Here is a 27,253-nt window from a genome sequence, read left to right as displayed (position 1 = left end):
GTTTGAAAGATTCATCAGTAATGTGAAAGAAAACATCATAAAGCTTTGGCATATTAGAGAAAGTACACCCATTAATCTCATCGATCTGACACCGACTCCTTGGTGCATGCTTGTAACAACTGTTCAGACTATCTGGGAAGATTTCCTCCACACAATACCAATAGTGAGAGTGTAAATGTGTTCTTGCATTTGTGATTTTGCTGTAAATAGTGAGATGAAGTCTTCCTGTGCGCACTTGTTTCAAGGACAGAAAGTGTGACATTATAAATAACTTAGCAGCAGTAAGCTACTGCTACAATTTCATTTGTTAAAACAAAGCACGGATTTTAATTCCATTTTGGGGAGAACAGTATTTTTTTCACCTATGCACAACAAAGGAAAACATGCAATGTAACAAAGACTGATTTGGAAAAGCTGAGACAGCATAAAATTAAATAAAGCAAACATAAAATGGGCTAACAATAAATGAATAGCACGTATTTAAGAAGTGGTGTTGTTGAAACCAACAAAATTTCCACACAGGAAATGGTTCACTGTATCTTTGCTGCTACAGGCTCTACATTAGAACTAACAATCCCACTTCCTTGCTTGTTTTCCTATTGAAACCAATAAGTTCTAAATACAAATGTCTTTCCAAACCAATTTTAAAGGAAGTTTGCAATAATTATATTTAACAGTAAGTATCACTCTTTCTTGCTTATTCTTCTATAAAAAAGAGACAACCTAAAAAGAAAGTTTCTTTGAATATGCACTGTTTACCATTCAACTCCCTTAAAATTTCGGGGTACTCCCTTGATAATTCAGTGGATAAGTGGTATGAAATTAGGTTTGAAAACTTCAGTTAAATTAAACAAAAATCAAAATGCTGCACCTAGTTCTGAAAATTCAAAATGTATGTGCAAACGTACTACAGGTTAAATTACTGTACCAGTCTTCGGGGAGTGCAATCAAACTAAAATATATACGCTCTGAAGAAGGGTCACACAGACTCGAGACGTTAACTCTGTTTCTCTCTCCACAGATGCTGCCAAGCCTGCTGAGTTTTTCCAATATTTTCTATTTTGTTAAAATATATATTAATCACCCATGATGTGCCAGCAGGTGTGCAGGATTACACCAAGCATCTGTTGCTTTTTCGCCATCATTACCACAGTTATTATTTACTCAAAATAATGTGACCATTTCAAACCAAACTTAAAGCAGGCACTAAAGAAGAAAAAATTCAAATTACTTTGGGCTTCAGTGCAGTGGAGAACCAAATTTAAAATGATAATACTTATACCCAAAACTATCTTTAAACTCATCTTTGAACCTAGAAAATTGGAGATCACAATGAACTGTTGTCTTCTATATGTCCTTACCCTTGCTGATGTCTCTCCAAACAAGGGCCTGTTGTCTTGCACACTAGTGCCATAAGTCCTTGTGGCAAATTCATCCATTGCAATCTTATATGGTACACTTTCATGCAGACCAAAATCTTGCTTGTGCTCTCTATAAACAAGTTATGCTGAGTACATTTTGGAAAATATATTCATTCATGAAGACATCTAATGGAACGCACTTCAGCTGCTGACTACTTCCACTTGCTTTTCATGGTGAATGATTCTGAAATAAAAAAATAAATGAGTGAGTCATAATGAAGTGCTGCTCTTTTGGTTTGCTTTGCCTTGTGACAAGTAAGATGAATGGTTTCCTTTGTGCAAATCAACAGTCTCCCAAACACACACACCACTACCAGCCCATGTTTCTTCATGTAACTTAATTTTAGTTACATTAAACCATTAAGTTCTTCAAATATACTTAGTGCTATACAAAGACATTTCCTTATTAATGGCAGCAGCAGACAAACAAACTTCAAATATCTAATTTTCTCCACACTGAAACCCACTCTAAAATTAACAGCTATACTAATGGAGCCATAGTTCAGATTTTGTTTCAGAAACTATACTGGAGCAGATCAAAGCAAAATACTACAGATGCTGAAAATCTGAAATAAAAAACAGAAAATACTCAGCAGATCTGGCAGCATCGGAGGGAGAAACTGAGTTTCAGGTCTATGGCCTTTCATCATGAAATGTTAGCAATGTTTCTCTAAAGATGCTGCCAGATATGTTGCACAAAGCAATGACACTCACCACTGACCTAGAAGGATGTTGCCCGCAAGAATCTAGTGATCTATGTGACATGGATTTTCCCCTTTCCCAATGTTACTTTGATTCCGAAAGAAGACCAACTCTAGCATCGAGCAGCAGCAATGTCATCAAGCAGGCTAAGCAGCTTATCACACTGAACTATTCTCAGACAGCAAATGAGGAAGTAAAAAGCAGTTCTAAGAAAAGATTAGCAAATTAAAAATTGAACTCTGTCTGTCTCTCTCTCTACAGATGGCACTTGACTGCTGAATATTTCCAACATTTTTTGTTTCTATTTCAGGAAGTTAAAAGCACTGATTAACCTTCATTTTTTAATATTTTAATATCATTTGAGACATACACAGTGGATTAAGCTAGAACCTTAAACATCGGGTAAGAGGTTGTTCGGCAGTAATTATGAAGTTTTACACGATTAAAAATCCAGTTACACCTCACTCAACAAGCCATAACTTAAGGAGTTTTTACTACTAGTCCTAATAGCATAAAGGTGGAGGTTCATGTCAATTCAGCAATTTCTACTCGATTGCAGTCTGCCGGGACTTCAACAGTATACCCTATGGAAAAACACAAATACAGACAATAATTTCTAGATTTCCACATTTAACCGTACATTTGCAGACCCCAGAAGTTAATGTACAGTTTCATTCGAATAATGGTGGCAAATACTGGGGATTCACTGTCATTACTGCCACTAAATCCAGGCTATTGCATTGTTTTTATTTTAAAGGTGCGGAACAGGCCAGCTTGATTCACCCTATAGTTTTTCATTTCATTAAAACCTTTCATATGGCCTAACTAGAACCAAGAAACTGGCAGGCTATGACAAGTGGAGTGCCACAAGGATCAGTATTGCAGCCTCAGCTTTTCACAATCTATATTAATGACATTACTCTATCTCCAAGTTTGCTGACAATACAAAGCCATGTGAAAAGGAAGGCTGCAGGGAGGACACAGAGGCTGCAACGAGATACAGACAGATTAACTGAGTGGGCAACAAGATGGCAGATGGAGTATCACATGGGGAAGTGAGGTTATTCACTTTGGTCATAAGAATAGAAGAGCAGAATTTGTTTTTTTTTAAAAAAAGGCGCAAATCTTATAAATGTTGAAGCTCAAAAAGACTTGAGTGTACTCAAACAAGGAACAAAGTTAGCACGCAGATACAGCAAGCAATTAGGAAAGCAAATGGCATGTTGGCCTTTATTGCAATGGGATTGGAGGAGAGGAATAAAGAAGTCTTGCTAAATTGTACAGAGCTTTGGTGATAACACACGGAGTGCCGGGTGCAGTTTTGGACTCCATATTTCAGGAAGGATATACTGGTATTGCAGGCAGTTTAGTGAAGATTCACTACATTGGCCCCTGGGGATGGGAAGTTTGTCCTGTGATGAGAGGCTGAGTAAACTGGGCCCATATTCTCTGGAGCTAAGAAGAATGAGAGGTGATCTCATTGAAACACAGGAGATTCTGAACAGCTTGAGACAGAGATTGTTTCTGCTGGCTGGGTAATCTAGAACAAGGGGGACACAGTCTTAAGAATAAGAGGTTGATCATTTAGGACTGAGTTGAGGAAAATTTCGTCTTAAGAACATAAGAAGCAGGAACAGGAGTAGACACTACAGCCCCTTGAGCCTGTTCCACCATTCAATAAGATCATGGCTGATCATCCAGTTTTTCAATTTCCACATTCCCATCTAACCCCCATAACCTTAGATTCTTGTTAAGCAAGGGAATCAATCTACCCCTGCCTTAAAGATATTCAATGACCCCACCTTCACCATCTTCTGATGCAGAGAATTCCAAAGTCGCACAACCCTCAGAAAACATTTCTCCTCATCTGTTCTAAAAGGGCAACACCTAAATTTAAAACAGTGCCCCCCCCTAGTTCTGCACTCATCCGCAAGACGAAATATCCTTTCAATGTCCATGTTGTCAAGGCCATTCAGGATCTTGTATACTTCAATCAAATCACCCTTCACTTTTCTAAACTCCAGTGGAAACAAGCTTTCCTCATAAGACAACCCACTCTTTCCAGGTATCAATGTAGTAAACATCCTGTGAACCACCTCCAACGCATTTACATCCTTCCTTAAATGAGACCAAAGCTGCACACAGTATTCGAGGTGTGGTCTCACCAATGCCCTGTATAACTGAAGCATAATATCCTTACTTTTATGTTCAATCCCCCTTGTAATAAAGGATTGCATTCCATTGGCCTTCGTAATTACTTGCTGTACCTGCATACTAATTTTTTGTGACTCATGTACTAGAACATCTAGATCCCTCTACACCTCAGAATTATGCAGCCATTTCTCCGTTTAAGTAATTAAGCTTTTCCTGCCAAAGTGAACAACTTTACATTTTCCCACATTAACCTCCATTTGCCAGATCTTTGCCCACTCACTCAACCTAACAGAGGGTTGTGAATCTTTGGAATTCTCTACCCCAGGGCGTTGTGGATGCTTCATTGTTGATTCTATTTAAGGCTGGGATAGACAGATTTTTGGTCTCTCAGGGAATCAAGAGATATGGGGAGCGGGCAGGGAAGTGAAGTTGAAGTCCAAATTCAGCCATGATCATACCAAATGGCACAGCAGGCTCGACAGACCATAAGGTCTACTCCTGCTCCCATGTCTGTGTTCTTGTGGTACTGACACATACCATATACCAAACTGTGGTTCTATCAGTTTCAAAATGGAGAGCTTCAGCATTTACTCCTTGCCTTTCTGTCCCAGTCAAAAAAGTAAGAAAAAGATTTGCATTTGTGCAGCATCTCATTATGATCACTAAGGGAAATATCTCAAATAAGATGCATTAAACTAAAGTGCAATGAGTTATGCAGCAGCAAGATCCCACTACTGGCAATGAGTTGAATGGTCGCCTGATCCCTTTCTGGTGACGTTGCTCTCCAATGTTAGTCAGAGCTACGGGAAACTGTAAGCACAGTTCCTGAAGCCTAATGATGTTCTGCTAAGCCAAGACTTGGTAAATGCATCCTTCACAAGGACAAATTTCTGCTTTTTTTTTTAAGCACATCACTGACTTTGAACAAGTCAGTTTGACCCCCAGAACAACCTTAAAGACCACAGATATCAGCAAGGTTTCTCCCTGATCTTTTGTACACTATGATCCTCTATGGGAGGTCTTGTGGCACATTAGGTAATGTTGCTGCCTCTGAGCCAGAAGCTCCAGACTCAGGTCTCACTCCAGGACTTGACGGACAAGGAAGGCACATTCATAACCCTGCCAAACAGGTTGAGTTTTCAACTGCAAATCCTTCCAATACACGCCAATGGGAGATGGTAAGTGCAGGAGAGATTCCTGGTTAGCCATGTCATTGAAAGAAAGTTGGAACCTTTACCATCATTATCCATATCGCCAGACACAACATACATTGACACTCACTTTACTTCACAGATTTTCAAAGCTCCACGCAGATGGGTCTTCCTACTGTCTTTTTGTCTTGATACCAAATGCTCACTAGAGACTTTGATGATGTCCTATGAATTTCTGGAAGAGTACCAGACACAGCCATCAGCACAAACGTAAGGAAACCCCTTCTGATGAAGTCTTTAGCCCAATGAAAAAAATATTTATTAAGTTAAAAAGGAGACCAAATCAGTACAATTACTTCACAGCCCTAAAATTAATTTAGAAACAGAACATAATTAAAGAATTTATTCAATGCTTTTTTTCTTAAGAACAGTGACACTGCGATTATAAATTAGTCTAGGAATACAGTCCAGTGATAATGAATTGTGAATGACTGGATTTCATTACTGCTATCTGTATACTGTCCATTTCCTCAGTACTTTACATAATAAACCCACAAACAGAAGAAACGACAAAAGAAATTATTTAAGAGGAAGTTAGATAATTCAGCTGCCTGAGGTTAAAGATGTTTTTCCTTTCTCATGTTTATATCTTGCTTCTTTTGGTATCTGAAGATAGGCAATGCAAAGTCAAGCTTGTAGCAATGCAATCTATATTTCATGGCTAAGATATCTTCCTGAGGGCTGTGGCTATCTTTTCCTCTTGATTGAAATCTGGTCACCTATTTACACAGCAGCTTCTAATTTGAATTTACAGGGTAACTGCAGCCACAGTGGGCACAGGGCAACATGGAGGATTACTCTTTCAGAGTGGTGGCTCAAAGGGCTCCTTCTGTAAAACTGGATGTTTATATACCCCATTAAATAAACAATGAAAAGCCCATTAAGCTCTACTTTGTTGCGTATTTTAAATGAACAGGATTCACTGGCTTAGACCGCAATCCTATCAGCTCATTCACTGCTTCATGTGTCAGCTGTGGCTCAGTTGGTGGCACTCTTGCTTGAGTCAGAAGGTTATGTGTTCAAGCCCCACACCAGAAACTTGAGCACAAGGTCTAGGCTGACAGTCCAGTGCAGTGCTGGAGGAGTGCTGAACTGTTGGAGGCACCATTTTCTGGACGTGACATTAAACCAAGGCCCTGTCTGCTCTCTTGCATAGACATAAAAGATCCCTTGGTGCTATTTTGAAGAGAAGCAGAGAAGTTCTTTCCAGTGTCCTGGACAATATTTATCCTTCAATCAACATCACAAAAACAGAATAGCCCTATCCAGTCATTACCACATGGCAAGCTTCCACAAAGAGCCATGTATAAATTGGCTGCCACATTGCCTCCATTACAAATGACTACACTTCTAAAGTACTTCATTGGCTGTAAAGCACTTTGGGACATCCTGGCAATATATAAATGCAAGTTTTTTTTAAATGTTTTATTCCCTCCCAAGGACTACGCAGGACAACATGTACTGGATAACAATCGCAGTGTGCTGTACTATTGGGTCAAGGTGCTTTGCAAACTGGCTACAGGAGCAAATCAAAAATATCTAAAATAAATTGGCACTGCTGTACAGGAAAGCATGATGTTTCTCGAACGTTCTGGATATTTCTGTACTGATTACAATAATAACCCTGCTTCAACAGTTGAGCAAATAAAATAATTCTATATTGTAGCAAATAAGCAAAGTTATTATTAGATAGTGAATATTCAAATTTGAAGTTGGATGTGTACCCCCTGATCCTTTACTCTTCAATGGCTTTTTCCAATTTGCTTTGTGCTATTTTTTAAATTTATCAATTTTTCCCAAAATTCTACGAGTTTGAACAAACTTGGCAAAGCCCTGCGCCAGCAATCACTGATGAAAATGTAATCACCAAGGGTTGCATTTATAATAAAACCCTCGAGATGGTGAGTTAGCAATTCGATAAGATGTCTCACTACAGAGTCAAGTCAAACCTCAACACCTAATTTATAATACCTAACGTTAACACTACACCAATAGTGTAAATACACGCTTGGAAACAGATGCTGTAATGGGAAGATCGTACAGTTAATGTTCTGTATGATTCAGATCACATGGGCTGATCGGGGCTCTCGAGTATCAAAAAAAAAAGCAGCTGCAAAATCCATCATCTCACAAATAAAACACACATGTTTCAGCTCAGTAACAAGTTACTGCTGTCCTTTAAACTTGTAAATTACAGGTTGGTTACAGGAGGGTGGGTAAGAATAACACCATCTGACACTGCAGTTCCAGACTTGTCAGTTGAATATCTGAAACGTACAAGTTGACAATACAACACCACATGCACAAAAACTGTAACTATTTGAAACCTGAACTGATCAACCTGAATAGCATGTGCTTAAAGCTAGAAGTCTGAAAATCAATGGAAATTGATCTTCTGGTCTCATCAGCATACTCAGCAAAGACTTCAATTTTGGACTACCTGCCTCAGGGGTAGCAGCTTCCAGTTAAATGTCTGCATGGTTTGGGGGGTACGGGGACGAGGTTACAGAGATAACAATCGTGACTCCTATAGATCGGGAGGGCGGTGGGGTGGGGAAATGGGTGGCTGCACTCCTGCTTGGGGCGTTTAAAAGGACAAAGGGTCCCACAAATTTAGCAGTGGGGCCAATTCTTGCACAGATTGCTCAGGGCGGTCTTGCTGCTAAAATACGCTTTGTGCCCAGTCGACACAGGCAAAACAGGCATGATCCAACCAATCACCCCACAGTATATTACAACAAAATGTCCAGGTTGGCCTAGTGCCAGAATACTACACAAAAATAGTGAGGGCCATGATTGCACAAGTCCTTCATTATCCAGCAGACTTTAATGCTTCGCTCTCACACTGTTCACTCATTTGCCTGCATTAATCAAAATGCCCAGATTTATAATGAAAAATATTAATGACTAACTTGCAGCAACTTTCAACAACATAAAAAGATACTAATTCAAGGTTTTTCAACATAAGACTCACACTCGACTGCACAACTGTGTAAAATTATGAAAACAAAACTTGCAGTTATATAGGGCTTTACGTCAATGAAGAGCTTTTTGAAGTGTAGTCGGTGTTGTAACAGAGGAAACATTTAATAGTCACACTTGCATAAAAATAACTGACCTTTAAAAAGAAATCGAATGCATTTAAATTGACACAAATAAGACTGCAAGTGTGAACGCTTCTGTCTGTATAGTGTTAAAATTTTAAATTCAGCCATGTAACTATTACTAAACTGTGATGTTTCCATTTCTCAATTTCAACAGGTAGTGGTTTACAACAGATCAGTATTCAAGAAGTGTAATTGACATAATTTGTGAGACTGTGACTTAATGAATAGTTACGTGTTTATGGAAAGCAATGACATACCTCTGATCAGGGTAATAAATTTTTAGGCAAGCATCTACTTTTGAAAATATTTTACAATATATTGCACTGCCTTACGCTGATTGCTGATGTAACTCTTTTATATTCCATGAATGGTGAAATCTCAGTATGTGCGCTATAATTCACATCAAAACCAAGAGGAACTACAATGAGAGAGAAAAACATAGAAAATGGGAGCAGGAGTAGGTCATTTGGCCCTTCGAGCCTGCTCCGCCATTCAACATGATCATGGCTGATCCTCTATCTCAACGCCACACACCCACTCTCTCCCCATACCCCTTGACGCCTTTAATGTCTAGGAATCTATTTCCTTCTTAAATATATTCAATGACTTGGCTTCCACAGTCTTCTGTGGTAGAGAATTCCAAGGTTCACCACCCTCTGAGTGAAGAAAATTCTCCTCATCTCAGTCCTAAATGCCCCATATCCTGAGACTGTGATCCCTTGTTCTAGACAACCCAGCCAGAGGAAACATCATACCTGCAGCCAGTCTGTCCAGCCATGTCAGAATTTCATATGTTTCAAATGAGAGCCCCTCTCATCTGTCTAAACTCCAGTGAACACAGACCTAGACGGCCCAATCTCTCCTCATACAACAATCCTGCCATCCCAGGAATCAGTCTTGTGAACCTTCACTGCACTCCCTCTATGGCAAGTATATCCTTTCTTAGGTAAGGAGACCAAAACTGCATACACAGAAAGAAGGGATGCAAAGCTTTTAATCTATGCGAACAGAGAAACAAGGCGAGTGTCTGGTAATAAAGCAGTAGGGAGTGGAATAAAATGAAAAAGAGCGATACAAGATTATAGAAATAAAGCATTGGACAATGAGAGACAAGGTTAAGTGAGTGCGAAAAGATCTGGCAAATGGAGTATAATGTGGGAAAACTGAAATTGTTCATTTTGGCAGGAAGAATAAAAAGGAAGCTTATTATCCAAATGGTGAGAGATTGCAGAGTTCTGAGATTCAGAGAGAACTGGGTGTCCTAGTGCATGAATTAGTATGAATTACTGCTGTCCTTTAAACTTGTAGATTACAGGTTGGTTGCAGGAGGGTGGGTAAGAATAACACCATCTGACACTGCAGTTCCAGACTTGTCAGTTGAATATCTGAAACGTACAAGTTGACAATACAACACCACATGCACAAAAACTGTAACTATTTGAAACCTGAACTGATCAACCTGAATAGCATGTGCTTAAACCTAGAGGTCTGAAAATCAATGGAAATTGATCTTCTGGTCTCATCAGCATATTCAGCAAAGACTTCAATTTTGGACTACCTGCCTCATGGGCAGCAGCTTCCAGTTAAATGTCTGCACGGTTTGGGGGGTACAGGGACGAGGTTACAGAGATAACAATCGTGACTCCTATTGATCGGGAGGGTGGGGGTGGCTGCACTCCTGCTTGGGGCGTTTAAAAGGACAAAGGGTCCCACAAATTTAGCAGTGGGGCCAATTCTTGCACAGATTGCTCAAGTTGGTCTTAGTATGCAGGTATAGCAGGTAATTAGGAAAGCTAATAATATGTTATCATTTATTGCAAGGGGAATTGATAACAAAAGTAGGGAGGTTATGCTTCAGTTATACAGGGTACTGGTGAGACCACATCTGCAGTATTGTACAGTACTGGTCTACTTATTTAAAGAAATACGTAAACGCATTAGAAGCTGCTCAGAGAAGGTTTACTAGACGAATACCAGGAAAAGGCAGGTTGCCTTGGGAGGAAAGGCTGGACAGGTTAGGCTTGTATCCACTGGAATTTAGAAAAGTAAGAGGAGACTTAATTGAAACCTTTAAGATCCTGAGGAGTCTTGACAGGGTGAATGTGGAGAGGATGTTTCCTCTTGTGGGAGAACTGGGGGTCACTGTTTAAAAATAAAGGGTTGCTCATTTAAGACAGAGCTGAGGAGAATTTTTCTCTCTCCAAGGGTAGTGAGTCTTTGGAACTCTTTCTCAAAAGGCAGTGAAAGCAGAGTCTTTGAATGTTTTTAAGGCAGAGCTAGATAGATTGATTAACAAGGGGGCGAAAGATCATAGGGGGTAGGCAGGAATGTGAGGTTGAGGTTACACTCAGATCAGCCGTGATCTTACTGAATTGCAAAGCAGGCTCGAGGGGCCGAGTGGTCTACTCCAGCTCCTAATTTGTATGTAACAAAAAGAGCTACACAATACCAAAAAAAACACTATCAGCATAAAATGCTCACTTTGCCCTCCCAGAATGCTTTCTCCCCTCTCTTCCTAAAGGCATTAACTCCTCAAATATGGTTCCAAAGTTGTCAGGCAATTCCAAAATATAAGCATTAACAGGAAGACCTGGGAGGTTATTCAACAGCAGGGAGCATCACAGCTGAGAGTCACGCTTTCCAGGCCATACTTGACACACATTTCCAGCAGGTGAATAACAAATCAGGATGGGGAATCATTGTTAATTTCCCCTCCCTGAAACCACAACAATTAAGGCCAACCATAGCTCCTTTAATGCCATCACCATTAAGATCAGGTAATTTCAGAGAAGGAACCTAGTATTTTCTTGGTGTCTCAGACTTTGCGACTTACTGGACGAACTTTATTTTTCAAGGGGGCACCAATTGTATGTACTCTCACAATGTTTTAACCATTTAATACAAACTGTCCCTTCTTCAGTAGCCCACTGAAGATTGAAAGTGCAATTGACAACACGCATTACCCACCATCAGCTTCACCCTCAATCGTAAAGGACCTGATGTACCTTGTTCTTATGGGTGGGGAACAATCACTTTATTATGTGACTTCAAAAGCTACTAGTGGATTTGTCAGCTCGACTTCTAGCCAGCCCCGACTGACAGCAACAATGAGTGGAAGTGTAAAATAGAAATACTGTGACGGAAGGCTGATATCAGCTATAACATTGCTCTTGCAAAGACAGCACAATAAAACCAAAAACAGCTGAATAGACAAGGTGAGGTCAGGGTAAAATGAATGCAAACCTTTTGTGCAAAAATATAAAGTAGCACTTTAATCTATTGTTAATTCATGTTATAAAGGAAGTGCCATTTTTCTCTTTAATTGTTCCCCAATGCTGAATTTCAATGTGTATCTAACGTTTCCACAGTCCAAAAACTTGCCAAAACACAAAATTCTTCAGAGAGCAACATGCAGTACAAACAGACCCTAGAGTTGAACAGGCTGGTTCATCAAATCAATGTATAGGCAAACTGTGGAAACATTTTACCCTAATTTTTGCTCAGACTAACAGCTCCGAGGAAAGCACAATATATTTTAAACATTCAGCAGGTTGCCAAGCAGATACCAATGCTACTGATCTGGTAACACCCAAAGGGAGAGAAAAAAATAAATATTACTGAAAAGAGACATGTTGCCAAAGGTTTGTCTTATTCTCATCAGGACAAATGAAAGAATGTCAAATTTCAAATGGTCATAGCAATTTACACTACAGGAGAAAAGGTTGCTGATTGATTGGCAAATCGACCGATTGGCCAAGGTGTTACAATAGAGAATGCAACAGGGAACAATAGGCTCCCCAAACTCCTGAATAATTCAAAAAAAGGCACACAGCTTGAACATATTTCTTTTTTTTGCAGAAAACAGGTCCCTGTGTATGAATGTATATCACTTCCAGCGAGTATAAATGAGCCACAATTAGCGCTCGACTGATTATTTTATATTGGTTATTAGTGTAGCTATTGGCACACTCAGGATTGTTCAGCAAGCACTGTCCAATTGCAGAATGACATCTAACAGCGGATGTTTTGTTTTGGGTTTTGCAAGTGCAGGCTGGTTAAGTACGGCCTGTGCTCTGTCTATTGCAAACAATCAAAAGAACATGCTGTTTGATTTGATCAGCCAATGGCTGGGATGTACAGCCTACATAGCTAGCACCCCAATGGCACTGAAATTCATACACTACGTTGCTCAATTACATGGTAGGCAGAACATGTTTTTGGACTGATGGCAGCATCCTGTTAGCGGAAACTACCACTTGCAAAACCACTGCATAGTAGCAGCGTGACGCCATTTGCTCAACCAACGGCCATCACTTTTGGACATGAAAAGTGCCCAGTCTCCCTCAAATTATCCTGGGGAAGCAAAATATCTCAACAATTTGAGCAACAGGTAAAGCAAGCTGTTCGATGATGAAAGGTTCTTGTCAAAAATCTGTTTCGCTCCCCACAGACGTTGTCAGACCTGCCGAGCATTTTCTGCATTTTTTTGTTTTTACTCTCAGTATTTTATCACTGACATGCCAGCAACAGAAACTAACACAGCTGAGTAAACCAAGGAAAAGGAAGATGTTTCAACAAACTCAAAATCACGTTTCACACCCTAGCAAATTGACACAAACAGCAACATGGGGCTTACAGAATAAATCCCACCTGATGGCTTCAATATGACATTTATTATTTTAAAAAGCCAGTGCGGCAATGCTGACTGAACCTGTGAGGGGGGACACAAGAGGCTCCATGTACTGAGGAGGCAGATTGGAGAGCAGCGGCTGAGGCTGAACTCGGTCGTGGGGACGAAAGATAGGACTGTATGACTCACATTGAATGCGTGCAGCATGCATCACAATTGTATGGAAGCACCACCAGAGTGCAACATGGTTTATGCCGACAACTTAAATACCGTTGCACTGCCTGACAGTCTGCTGTGACCACTTTAAATGTCTGTAACGTTCCTTTGATTTCATTTGCAGCACCTCAGGGTGCAACACGATCTATGCAGAAAACTTGAATATTATTGCACTTTTTTCAAATGTTTGGTATTGTTCTCCCAGATATTTTATGAATATAGAAAGAGGAAAGAGGTTAAAAACAGAAAGAGAGAGGGTGAGGCTGTAGGCACCTATTCATTGATAGATTGGGGAGCAGCAGAGCCACTGAACCAAGGGAGGGAGCACAACCAAACACAACACCCCCATCACTGGGTCAAAGTGCTGACCAGCAGCTCAACCAGGGGAGAAGGGAAAGGGTCAAGCCACTGGGTCAGACTGGACAGCACAGAGGAGCCTGACCCCGGGGGAAAGAGAGGTCACATCCTGACCCCGGGAGAGAGGTCACATCCTGACCCCGGGAGAGAGGTCACATCCCCCCTCCTCCTCCCCCCCCCTCCTCCCCCCCCCTCCCCCCCCTCCCCCCCTCCTCCTCCCCCCCCTCCCCTCCTCCTCCTCCCCTCCTCCTCCCCCCCCCTCCTCCTCCCCCCTCCCCCCCCCTCCCCCCCCCCTCCTCCTCCCCCCCTCCCCTCCTCCTCCTCCCCTCCTCCTCCACCCCCCCCTCCTCCTCCCCCCTCCCCCCCCCTCCCCCCCCCCTCCTCCTCCCCCCCTCCCCTCCTCCTCCTCCCCTCCTCCTCCACCCCCCCCTCCCCCCCCTCCTCCCCCTGCTCTCCTCCTCTCCCCTCCCTCCTCTCCTCTCCTCTCCCCTCCCCTCAGGGGGACCCTCCCCACCCCGGGCCCGGGCCCGGGCTCGGGCTCCCGGCTCCACCACCGCCGCCGCCTCGGGCCCGGTCGCTGAGTGTGGCCCGGGGCCCGAGCCCGGGACCGTGACACCGACCCTCCCCTCCCCGCCTCATCCCACCCCACCCCACCCGCTGGGGGTACCTGGCCCTCCGCCCCGCCGGGGCTTCACTCATTCACTCACTCACCGGCCGCTCCTACCCGGCTCCGCTCCAACCGCCGACGCCGCCGCCGCTGCTGCTGCTCCTCCTCCCCCCGCCCCGCCCCCCCTCCCCAAACTGTCGGCCAAACGCAAGCAGCGCGACGTCAGCGGCCCTTAAAGGGGCGGCGCTTAAAGGCAACGTCTCCAGGTGTGACTACCAGGTCCAGGTTGGTCCAGAGCCAGGTGTGTCCAGAGCCAGTTTGTCCAAATCCAGGTTTGTCCAGATCCAGGTGTGCCCCAATCCAGATGTGTACAGAGCCAGGTGTGTCCAGATCCAGATGTGTCCAGAGCCAGTTTGTCCAAATCCAGGTTTGTCCAGATCCAGGTGTGCCCCAATCCAGATGTGTACAGAGCCAGGTGTGTCCGGATCCAGATGTGTCCAGAACCAGGTTTGTCCAGATCCAGATGTGTCCCGATCCAGATGTGTCCCGATCCAGATGTGTCCAGAGCCAGGCATGTCCAGATCCAGGTATGGAAGGCTCCTCACCCTCCCAGCTCATCATCCACCCTCTGCAATGATTGTGAGCTCATTTTCTCTCCCTATGGTTCAGTTGGTAATACTCTTGAGTCAGAAGACTGTGGGTTCAAATCCCACTCCAGGTTGACACTCCAGTGCACTACTGAGACTATGCTACACTGTCAAAAGTGCCACCTTTCACTTTCAACATTAAATCGAGGCCCTGTCTACACTCTCAAGCTCCCATGACACTACTATGAAGAAGAGCGGGGGAGTCATCCCCAAAGTCCTGACCAATATTTATCCCTCAATCCACATCACAAAAACAGATTATTTGGGCTTGGCTGCTGCTTTTCCTACTTTACAATGACGACACTTCAAAAGTACTTACTTAGCTGTAAACTGCTGTCGAGACACCCTCTAGTCATGAAAGATGCTATAAAAATGTAAATCCCTCTTTTCTTATTTACTTTGAAGCCCACCTTCAGTGGCAGAGGTAATGTTTTTGCCCCTGTTGTCTCCTCCTTCAGCTCCCTGCTCAAAGGCAGATCAGGCCCACAGTGCCATGATCTCCACCTTGGGTATGGCAAGGAGGCAGGTCTCAAATCCATCCCAGCAGGTATGGGGAATCAAACCCTGTGCTGTTGACACCAATCTGATCCACACTGGCCATCCAGCCAACTGAGCCAATTGACCACCCAAGTAGTTCAAAGTTGCTGTGACAACATATGCTTTTACATGCATGTTGTAGTCTGGAGCTATGAATAGTGATGGTAGAGGCTGCAATTTCTTTCCATCATATGGCTGACCAGAAATCTCTCCTGCTCTTACAACCATTGGCATGTTAGAAAGATTTACAAGTTGATACCTAACTTGTTATGAATGCACCATCCTTACTTATCCAGAGTAGGACTCAAACTCAGAGCTTCTGGCTCAGAGGCAGGGAAACCACAACACCTCCACAGCTGCTCGACTGTAAACAATATATCTCAAAAACTAATGGACTGATTTCCATGAAACTTGGTACACAGATAGGGTATGGCCAAGGAAAAGCGAAATAGTTTTTGCCGAATATATGGGCCTGGATCCTCGAAATTTTTAAAGGATGCATTAATGTTGGGAGATAGGCTGAATTGTCTATTTTTTTTAGAATGTTGTGGGTTTTTTTATCAATAATGTTGTTAATTTTTTTAGAAAGCTGTGATTTATCTCAGCTGCTGTGGTGGAATTTGTCACAGGTGGAATGTGAGGAAAGTTTTCAGAGCAGGTTCTTAGGTATGGATTGGCCTGAAGCCTCCTCAGTGAGATGGAAGCTCTTGATAAAAAGCTTTATTTTTTCGGCTTTGTAGTTACAGAACATCAACCAGGCAGGGAAAAGCCTTGAGGAAGAAATGTGTAATTATAATAACGTTGAGTTAACACAGTGTGACAAAGGTATGCACTCTACTGAGCGCCCTCTTCATTTGTTCTGTAAGTTTTTGGATTTATTTTTGCTATTTTATTCATTATTGCCTATTACAGTCAAATCTCCTCTCAGCTCCCTTCCTTTCAAGGCTGAAGTGCCAATGATTCTCCCCCTTTTCTCACATCATTCCACCCTCTAACACAAGCTTCGTGATATTCAGTGATGTGCTGCCTTGTGATTGTTTATACTGGCACAGGTTTTATTTGCATTAAGTGATTGTGTGATTCATGCAATTATTGCAGCAAATATGCCTTCGGGGAAAGGATTTAAAGGTGGAAGGGCTCATAAAAATAATTCAAATATTAATAAGAGTAAATAATAATAATGTGACCATTGTGCTTTCTATTCTCTTCATCATATTGCTGTCAATCATCTTCAGCCCCCCACCCCCAAAACCCAATTTCCTGCCTGGGCTAGTCAAAGGTAACATCCCTAAGTCTTATTTCCCATCTCCTCTAAGAACACTGAACCAATTATAATACTTCAAAGTGGCCTGGGTGGGATTAATTCAGTACCTTCCTTATCTTTGTGACTTAATACTACACGGCATGGTACAGGTATTAGAGTAATTTCCTAAACTTTCTGGGTTTTTTTTCCAATATTTGTGTTCCTGGTGTGCTAAAGCAATGTCTGATAGGAAGACATTCCCTCTTGGAGAGAAATAAATTGAGGGCTGTCTACTGTTGGGATAAACATCTTATCACAAGTTACCAGACATAGAACTCCAGATCCTAAACAGGCTTTAATTAAAAAAAAGAGCCAATATATCTTTCAAATTTTCCCTTATGTACTGTGATAAAGCTTAAAATGCACCGCAAAGTATTGTAGTGATTCCTGCAAATCCATTAAATCATTCCCTTCTGTCCCTGCTGGTGATAGCTTCTTCACAGAATATGTGTATATGTTTATGGGCTATATAAAATTAGAACACATGTTTCAGTTTGTCTAGTTAACTAGATTAGTTTGTAACTTAGTTTTTAACAACCGAAAATAATTATACTCAGTATAAAGATAGCTAAACAAATAAATAAAATAAATCCTAATAATTTAAAATCCATAGATAAAAACAAAAAAACTGCGGATGCTGGAAATCCAAAACAAAAACAGAATTACCTGGAAAAACTCAGCAGGTCTGGCAGCATCGGCGGAGAAGAAAAGAGTTGACGTTTCGAGTCCTCATGACCCTTCGACAGAACTTGCGTTCGAGTCCAAGAAAGAGTTGAAATATAAGCTGGTTTAAGGTGTGTGTGTGGGGGGCGGAAAGATAGAGAGACAAAGAGGTGGGGGGGGGTGGGTGTGGTTGTAGGGACAAACAAGCAGTGATAGAAGCAGATCATCAAAAGATGTCAATGACAATAGTACAATAGAACACATAGGTGTTAAAATTAAAGTTGGTGATATTATCTAAACGAATGTGCTAATTAAGAATGGATGGTAGGGCACTCAAGGTATAGCTCTAGTGGGGTTTTTTTTTATATAATGGAAATAGGTGGGAAAAGGAAAATCTTTATAATTTATTGGGAAAAAAAAAGGGAAGGGGGAAACAGAAAGGGGGTGGGGATGGGGGAGGGAGCTTACGACCTAAAGTTGTTGAATTCAATATTCAGTCCGGAAGGCTGTAAAGTCCCTAGTCGGAAGATGAGGTGTTGTTCCTCCAGTTTGCGTTGGGCTTCACTGGAACAATGCAGCAAGCCAAGGACAGACATGTGGGCAAGAGAGCAGGGTGGAGTGTTGAAATGGCAAGCAACAGGGAGGTTTGGGTCATTCTTGCGGACAGACCGCAGGTGTTCTGCAAAGCGGTCGCCCAGTTTACGTTTGGTCTCTCCAATGTAGAGGAGACCACATTGGGAGCAACGAATGCAGTAGACTAAGTTGGGGGAAATGCAAGTGAAATGCTGCTTCACTTGAAAGGAGTGTTTGGGTCCTTGGACGGTGAGGACAGAGGAAGTGAAGGGGCAGGTGTTGCATCTTTTGCGTGGGCATGGGGTGGTGCCATAGGAGGGGGTTGAGGAATAGGGGGTGATGGAGGAGTGGACCAGGGTGTCCCGGAGGGAGCGATCCCTATGGAATGCCGATAAGGGGGGTGAAGGGAAGATGTGTTTGGTGGTGGCATCATGCTGGAGTTGGCGGAAATGGCGGAGGATGATCCTTTGAATGCGGAGGCTGGTGGGGTGATAAGTGAGGACAAGGGGGACCCTATCATGTTTCTGGGAGGGAGGAGAAGGCGTGAGGGCGGATGCGCGGGAGATGGGCCGGACACGGTTGAGGGCCCTGTCAACGACCGTGGGTGGAAAACCTCGGTTAAGGAAGAAGGAGGACATGTCAGAGGAACTGTTTTTGAATGTAGCATCATCGGAACAGATGCGACGGAGGCGAAGGAACTGAGAGAATGGGATGGAGTCCTTACAGGAAGCGGGGTGTGAGGAGCTGTAGTCGAGATAGCTGTGGGAGTCGGTGGGTTTGTAATGGATATTGGTGGACAGTCTATCACCAGAGATTGAGACAGAGAGGTCAAGGAAGGGAAGGGAAGTGTCAGAGATGGACCACGTGAAAATGATGGAGGGGTGGAGATTGGAAGCAAAATTAATAAATTTTTCCAAGTCCTGACGAGAGCATGAAGCGGCACCGAAGTAATCATCGATGTACCGGAGAAAGAGTTGTGGAAGGGGGCTGGAGTAGGACTGCAACAAGGAATGTTCCACATACCCCACAAAGAGACAGGCATAGCTGGGACCCATGCGGGTACCCATAGCCACACCACAAAGGTGTGGTGCCACACCACCTTTGTGGTGTGGCTATGGGTACCCGCATGGGTCCCAGCTATGCCTGTCTCTTTATGGGGTATGTGGAACATTCCTTGTTCCAGTCCTACTCCGGCCCCCTTCCACAACTCTTTCTCCGGTACATCGATGATTACTTCGGTGCCGCTTCATGCTCTCGTCAGGACTTGGAAAAATTTATTAATTTTGCTTCCAACCTCCACCCCTCCATCATTCTCACGTGGTCCATCTCTGACACTTCCCTTCCCTTCCTTGACCTCTCTGTCTCAATCTCTGGTGATAGACTGTCCACCAATATCCATTACAAACCCACCGACTCCCACAGCTATCTCGACTACAGCTCCTCACACCCCGCTTCCTGTAAGGACTCCATCCCATTCTCTCAGTTCCTTCGCCTCCGTCGCATCTGTTCCGATGATGCTACATTCAAAAACAGTTCCTCTGACATGTCCTCCTTCTTCCTTAACCGAGGTTTTCCACCCACGGTCATTGACAGGGCCCTCAACCGTGTCCGGCCCATCTCCCGCGCATCCGCCCTCACGCCTTCTCCTCCCTCCCAGAAACATGATAGGGTCCCCCTTGTCCTCACTTATCACCCCACCAGCCTCCGCATTCAAAGGATCATCCTCCGCCATTTCCGCCAACTCCAGCATGATGCCACCACCAAACACATCTTCCCTTCACCCCCCTTATCGGCATTCCATAGGGATCGCTCCCTCCGGGACACCCTGGTCCACTCCTCCATCACCCCCTATTCCTCAACCCCCTCCTATGGCACCACCCCATGCCCACGCAAAAGATGCAACACCTGCCCCTTCACTTCCTCTGTCCTCACCGTCCAAGGACCCAAACACTCCTTTCAAGTGAAGCAGCGTTTCACTTGCATTTCCCCCAACTTAGTCTACTGCATTCGTTGCTCCCAATGTGGTCTCCTCTACATTGGAGAGACCAAACGTAAACTGGGCGACCGCTTTGCAGAACACCTGCGGTCTGTCCGCAAGAATGACCCAAACCTCCCTGTCGCTTGCCATTTTAACACTCCACCCTGCTCTCTTGCCCACATGTCTGTCCTTGGCTTGCTGCATTGTTCCAGTGAAGCCCAACGCAAACTGGAGGAACAACACCTCATCTTCCGACTAGGGACTTTACAGCCTTCCGGACTGAATATTGAATTCAACAACTTTAGGTCGTAAGCTCCCTCCCCCATCCCCACCCCCTTTCTGTTTCCCCCTTCCCTTTTTTTTTTCCAATAAATTATATAAGATTTTCCTTTTCCCACCTATTTCCATTATATAAAAAAAAACCCCACTAGAGCTATACCTTGAGTGCCCTACCATCCATTCTTAATTAGCACATTCGTTTAGATAGTATCACCAACTTTAATTTTAACACCTATGTGTTCTATTGTACTATTGTCATTGACATCTTTTGATGATCTGCTTCTATCACTGCTTGTTTGTCCCTACAACCACACCCCCCCCCACCTCTTTGTCTCTCTATCTCTCCGCCCCCCACACACGCACCTTAAACCAGCTTATATTTCAACTCTTTCTTGGACTCGAACGCAAGTTCTGTCGAAGGGTCATGAGGATTCGAAACGTCAACTCTTTTCTTCTCCGCCGATGCTGCCAGACCTGCTGAATTTAAAATCCATGTTGTTTTTATGATTAGGTTCATCTCAGATTTCTTCAAACCACCTATAAATTTTCATGCAGATACAGCAAGCAATTAGAAACAAGTAGTATGCTAGCCTTCATTGCAAGGGAATTGGAGTACAAGAGTAAGAAAGTTTTGCTGGAATTGTACTTTTGGTCTCCCTACTTATAGGGAAAGCTATAGTTGCCTTAGGCAGGGTGTAACATGCATCCTGGCATGAGAGCACTGTCCTGTCAGAAGAGATTGAGTAGAGTGGGTCTATATTCTTTTGAGTTTAGTAGAATGAGAGTTGGCCTCATTGAAAAGTATAAGATTCAAAGAGGGCTTGACAGGGTAGATGCTGAAAGACTGGCCTCTGATTGGCCAGCAGTTATCTGCCCCAGGGAGACAGAATCCCACCTCCAACCTAACAGTCAATTGATTGTTAAATGACTGCTGGAAATCATTCTTTCCCTAGGCGGGTGCCCCACCCACCAACTCACCCATTCCCACCCGACACCTGCTCACTTTTTAGCTGGGGTGGGAGGAGGACGATGGTACCCAGCTGGAGAGTCTAGGACTAGGGGTCATAGTCTCAGGATAAGGGGTCGGGCACTTAGGACTGAGATGAGGAGAAATTTCTTCACCCAGAGGGTAGGCGAATCTTTGGAATTCTCTACACCAGAGGGCTGTGGTTACTCAGAATTTGAGGGTATTCAAAGCTGAGATCAATAGATTTTTTGATACTAAGGGTATCAAATGATATGGGGATAGTGTAGAAAAGTGGAGTTGAGGTTGAAGATCAGCCATGATCTTATTGAGTGGTGCAACAGGTTCGAGGGGCTTATGGTCAACTCCTGTTTCTAGTTCTTAAATCATGGGTTGAACTATAAGGGGCACCATTGTCCCCCTCCCCCTAACTAAAAAGTCAGGGGGAGTGGGGGGGGAGTAGGGAGGGGAGTGGGGGGGAGTAGGGAGTGGGGTTGTAGGGAGGGGAGTGGGGGGGAGTAGGGAGTGGGGGAGTAGGGAGGGGAGTGGGGGGGAGTAGGGAGTGGGGGTTGTAGGGAGGGGAGTGGGGGGGAGTAGGGGGGGAGTAGTGGGGGAAGTAGGGGGGGGGTAGTGGTGGGGGGGGGGGAGTAGGGGCAGGGAGTAGGGGGGGGAGCCCACCCAGGGGAAGACCGGCTGCCCTGCAGTCACTTGATGGTCAATTGACCGTTAGACTGGAGGCAGGATTTCTGTCCCTCTGAGACAGAAGTCCCGCTTCAGAGAGCTGCCAGCCAATCAGAGGCCAGCAACACTCTCCAGCACCAGTAATGCCAGCAGGAGTGGTGGCCACTGCTGGTTCTGCACTCAGGCGTTGAGGAGGTGAGCTGCAATGGATTAGAACTCTGTAACTGTCTCGGGGGTGAGGGGAGTCGAGGGGGAGGGCGGGTGGCGGAGGGCCAGAGTTTGAGAGGCCATAGGGGTGTGAAACCTCTGGGGGGGGCTGTGGACAGATGCCCAAGGGCAAAGCCTCTTTAAATATACAAATTAGGCTGCAATTACATCACTGATCTGTTATTTTAACCTAAGACACAAACCCTAAGCAGGTAAATTTTAATTATTTTTTTATCTATAGCTTCTGCATGGAAAAGGAGCAGCCAGAACGTCTGACACTTGCTTACCATAGCTCTCATTGAGGTCCAAGGAAGTGCTACAAGGACACTCTGAAGGCTTCATTTAGGAGTTTGGATATTGACTTTGAGCCCTTGGAGAAGCTCAACCAGGATCGCTGCACCTGGCGCAACTTAATAAAAAAATGGTGTGGCCTCCTTGGAAAGCAGGCGTATATCAGAGGCAGAGAGAAAACGCAAGGAGAGGAAATCCCGAGCCAGCAACTCATCCACCCTGAGGTCAATTGGAAGATAGTTGTGGCACTTTGTTAATCCCAGACAGTCTCTTGTCCTTGAAGAGAGGCCTAGACGTCACGATCACAACAACTGCCAGAAAACAGCTGATTGCCATTCCTCTTTTTTTATATTTTTGGTGCATTGAATTGTAATATTTTAAGCAAAATAAGTTGGAGTTAAACATCAACTTCTAAAAATGAATGTGATGAAAATGTATTGGACGGAAAAGATATATATAATCATTACTTTCTTGTCTTTATCATACCTAACTTTTGCACAGATGTGTAACCTTCCCCACTGCTCTTTCGATGTGGAACACATGGACTCACTCATTCCCTGCCTTAACCCAAGTTACAAACTCACTCTTTCATTCCCCCCAAAAAAACCTCCCACCATCTCCATCTGGTGGAGTTCCGAAGAAGAGTCATACAGACTTGAAAAGTTAACTCTGTCTTTCTCTCCACAGATGCTGTCAGACCTGCTGAGTTTTTCCAACAATTTTTGTTTTTGTTTCAGACTTCCAGCATCCACAGTATTTTTGCTTTTATCCATCTGGTGGATGTTGTATGTAATAGGTTAACTTCCTTGAATTAAGACAGTGGCAACAGATAAATTGTTAAAATCTCAGGGAATTTAACTGTTATTTGAGGAACTGGGGTGTGCAGAGGGGTGTGAGGAACAATTTTTTTTAAGCTATGAGTGGCAATGACCTGAAACTCACTGCTTACACGAGTTGTGGAAGTAGAGACAATCAATGATTTCAAAAGGATATTGGATGGGCACTTAAGAGTGTTATGACCCTTGGCCAGACCCCAGATCATGGAGGGAGATCTGGTTAGGGACCAATAACATTTTATTTAAAATAGATAAAGTTTGAGATTCAAGACGCTTACTAAGTGAATAAAGCCACAAAATTCCAAGGGTTTTCAACAAGCAAAAATAAACTTTACAAGTTCAGAAACATAAAACAATTTACGATACCGATCTTACGCTCTAACATTCAGGGTAAATATGAGATACATGTGAATTAACAGGCAAACTGAGACGGACACATTACACTACACAATAGATGACAGATGCAACCAAGACAGATTCCATGGATTTCTCAACAACCAACCCAGACGTTTGCCATATTGTGAGCCCCAATTACACTTTCGGTTTCCAATCTCCACATTTGAAGATCTCGCCTTGGAATTTTCTCTAATGGTCGCTCCCACTTGGACAGTTTCAACCCCTCAGGGTTTCAATCTCACCTGCTGAGATTCCTTTCCCCTGGATCTTCAAACACACCCAAGCTTCACCTTCCAAGCACAATTTCAGATCTTCGGCTGTGCCAAGCTGAACACACTGTTCCAAAGGGGTACCTTTGCCCCAAAGTCCTGCAGCAGAGTCACCAACTTTTGGCTGCGTTCCCAGATCTTCAGGGTTCCTCCCATGCCCAGTTTGCTAAAGTCTGCTCCCTGCAGCTCTTTCTTGAATTTGGAGCCTATTACTCTGCTCCTTTCTTTAGCTTCACTTAAGGGGACCTATTCCTGTCCAGTAGCTTGGTCTCTCACCTGTTACTACCTTTTAGGACCTCTCCCTGTCCCCATTCCTGGATTAGGACCTTTTCCCTGTCCCCCTCCCGTGTCCTGCTCCGTGGGACCCACTCTTACAATGGCATTCCCCTCTCCAAAAGTGCACAGGGCTGGTCCCTGGCCTGAAGAATATAATGAATAACTGAACTGCACACGCGCGGCCAGTTTCCAGTCGGCGCATGCGCAGGAGGCCCAATGTTCATTGGGAACCAGAGCTCCTGCCTATGAACGAAAGAAGGTAAGTATTTGAGTTTCATTGCAAGGGAAAGAAACTTCCCTTGATAAACGGATAGAGCGGGAAATAGGACGAACTGAATTGCTCCACAGAGCGCCGGCATGGACTCAATGGGCCAAATGGCCTCCTTCTGTGCCATAATAATGACTCTATTTAGAGGAATTGGCTTGTGGAGCCAATCGAATACTTTTCAGTCCTGTAATTTCATGGGTTCTTATTGATTTCAATGTGAACCTAATTCTGTTGCAGTAGTTACTTCAAGTGGTTCAATTCTCCTCCTTTTCAGATCTGGCAATGCATTCTTCCTTGCTGGACATGCCACATTATGATTAAAGAAACATGTTGGTTGCATTTTCCAAAAAATTTCTCTTCCCATTTAGACTAGAAACTGTTCTCTAATCCTGCCACAGGGCCGTCACACTCAAGTTATCTGAGGAAGGATGTTCTAGCTATAGAGGGAGTGCAGTGAAGGTTTACCAGACTGATTCCTGGGAAGGCGGGACTGACATATGAGGAGAGATTGAGTCGATTAGGATTATATTCGCTGGAGTTCAGAAGAATGAGGGGCGATCTCATAGAAACCTATAAAATTCTAACATGACTAGACAGGGTAGACGCAGGATGTTCCCGATGGTGGGGGAATCCAGACCGGGGTCACAGTCTGAAGATATGGGGTAGACCATTTAGGACTGAGATGAGGAGAAATTTCTTCACCCAGAGAGTAGTGAGCCTGTGGAATTCGTTACCACAGAAAGTAAAGGCCAAAACATTGTATGTTTTCAAGGAGGAGTTATATATAGCTCTTGTGGCGAAAGCGATCAAAGGATATGGGGAGAAAGCAGGAGCAGGTTATTGAGTTGGATGATCAGCCATGATCATAATGAATGACGGAGCAGGCTCGAAGGGTCGAATAACCTACTCCTGCTCCTATTTTCTATGTTTCTATGAGTTCACCCTGTTCTCACCTGATGTTCACACACGACCTCTTCCAGCAGGAACCATTGAACAGTGGATTGGCAGCATCCTGATCTGTTTTCCTCTCCCAAATCATGCATTAGGGATGCCGATTGTAAAACATCTACCATTGCTGTAGCTAAGGTAAGCTAATTAAGAGTATTATGGGTTATGTAAAAAGTCAGGTAGTTGGAATTAAGATACAGATCCGCCATAATCTAATCTAATTTAAAGGAACAAATTTGAGGGGCTGAAAGGTCTCCTCCTATCCCAATGCATGAAAATATTTAATGGGCTCCCATGATAATCATTCAGGCCAGGGCATTGCGATGACTTTCATAGACTCTCAGCCCTTGTGAATAAAGACTTAGCGGGAGTGACACCCAGGGAATGCAGAGGATTGACCTAGATTGCTTTTACTTTTCAATCTTCTCTCTCTGTGCCAGAGCTTAGTCTGTAAAATATATTCTGGAAAAGAGGTCAATGTGGGGACATGAAGTTAACAGGAGGGGAAAAAGAACAAAAAATATAGAAATGAATTCCACTGTATCAAATAGCATGTCAGCCGATGAAGGTCCCTCTCCATAGGAGCGTTTTTGCATCAATTTTAAAATTCATGGCTTGTTAGTCAACTGCTTGGAGATTCATCTGTACAATTTTTCTATAAAATGAAATGGCATAACAACTAACCGGAGCCAAAGATTACTGTAACAAGGCTCCATAACAAGTAACAAAGATCACTATAATTTTTTTAAAATTATGTAATTGCAAGCTAAACATGCTGAAAGGATCAGGAAGATTTTTTAAAGCGATAGGTTGCAATAGTTGCTCCACAATTAATCTTCATCATATATATGTAGAAGTTAACAATGAATGTCCTTTGACTTGGCAAAACTGGTGTCCTTAACTTAGAGACTGAGGTCAAGTGGTGTAGTTTGTGAGCTCATGCTGTAGCCTCTGCTTTTACCTCCGAAGTTGACGTTGGAAACAATTCAAGAGTGTAGAGCTATGGTTGTACCCTCACATAGTAACTAGGAGTAGAAAGACTACTTGATGATCATGTGGGGCTAGCCTATGTTCTTCCGCTGGCTAGCTGACAAATTTCACCTTGTCCAACATGGCCAACCCTGCTTTCTCCAGATCCTCCAGAACTCTGCAATACCTTCCAGGCTTCAGCATCAGGCAACATACAACTTTTGGAAATTTTCCTCTGCTGCCCAACAACCTTTTTGCAAGTGCACCTCTATCTCCATGACCAAAGCCGGGACAGAAAGCCTGAAGGCCGTGTGGTAACATGACCAAGTGATAAGGAAGCAGGAATGGCTAAAGGTGAGCAGTCAATCCCTAAACACCATCAACTGCAGAAAAATGTAGTAAGGCCAATTTAGAACCAGGTATTACACAAATCGCACATGCTCCAAAAGGTCCACCTCTCCACACCAGTCAGCTGCTGGGCTCTGGACACGGTGCACCCATCTCCTCGTATGCCTCCAATACCTGAAGCCAACAGGTGGGTCAGTGTAATCTTGCTACTAATTGCAAGGAGATGCATCCCGCTCTATAGGAAGTGCAGTCTCACCCGTAATAAATGTAACACTGAAACACATGTGAGAAATCTGCCAAGCAGAACGAGTGATGATCAGCCCCCAGCTAGAAGGTTGGGGGGGGTGGGGGTGGACTACCAGGCAGTTTCTGATAATTTCTTGGAGACCCACTCAGCACAAACTACCCCTATCCT

At 43.7% G+C, this 27,253-nt stretch overlaps 1 protein-coding gene across 6 annotated transcripts in view; it reads right to left on the bottom strand.

Moving 5' to 3' along the window:
- tmem243b (transmembrane protein 243, mitochondrial b) overlaps positions 1 to 14,574 on the bottom strand; it is a 38,768-nt gene extending 24,194 nt beyond the window's left edge. For 2 of the 6 annotated variants that reach the window (XM_041202643.1, XM_041202649.1), the window contains exons 1-3: positions 14,510 to 14,574; positions 5,559 to 5,663; positions 1,362 to 1,605 (exon numbers count right to left, since the gene is read on the bottom strand). In XM_041202643.1, the coding sequence (XP_041058577.1) occupies positions 1,362 to 1,439 (78 nt within the window). In that variant the 5' untranslated portion in view covers positions 1,440 to 1,605; positions 5,559 to 5,663; positions 14,510 to 14,574. Of the gene's footprint in view, positions 1 to 1,361; positions 1,606 to 2,135; positions 2,268 to 5,558; positions 5,724 to 14,509 lie in introns of those variants that run through there. The other 4 variants (XM_041202644.1, XM_041202645.1, XM_041202646.1 and 1 more) reach the window with 4 other exon arrangements.
- Between the last annotated feature and the right edge of the window lie 12,679 nt (positions 14,575 to 27,253).

This window comes from Carcharodon carcharias, chromosome 13, assembly GCF_017639515.1.
Source record: "Carcharodon carcharias isolate sCarCar2 chromosome 13, sCarCar2.pri, whole genome shotgun sequence".
Classification (NCBI taxonomy): Eukaryota; Metazoa; Chordata; class Chondrichthyes; order Lamniformes; family Lamnidae; genus Carcharodon; species Carcharodon carcharias.
Note: the sequence above shows the minus strand (reverse complement) of the source record. Positions and strands in the feature narration are given on the sequence as shown.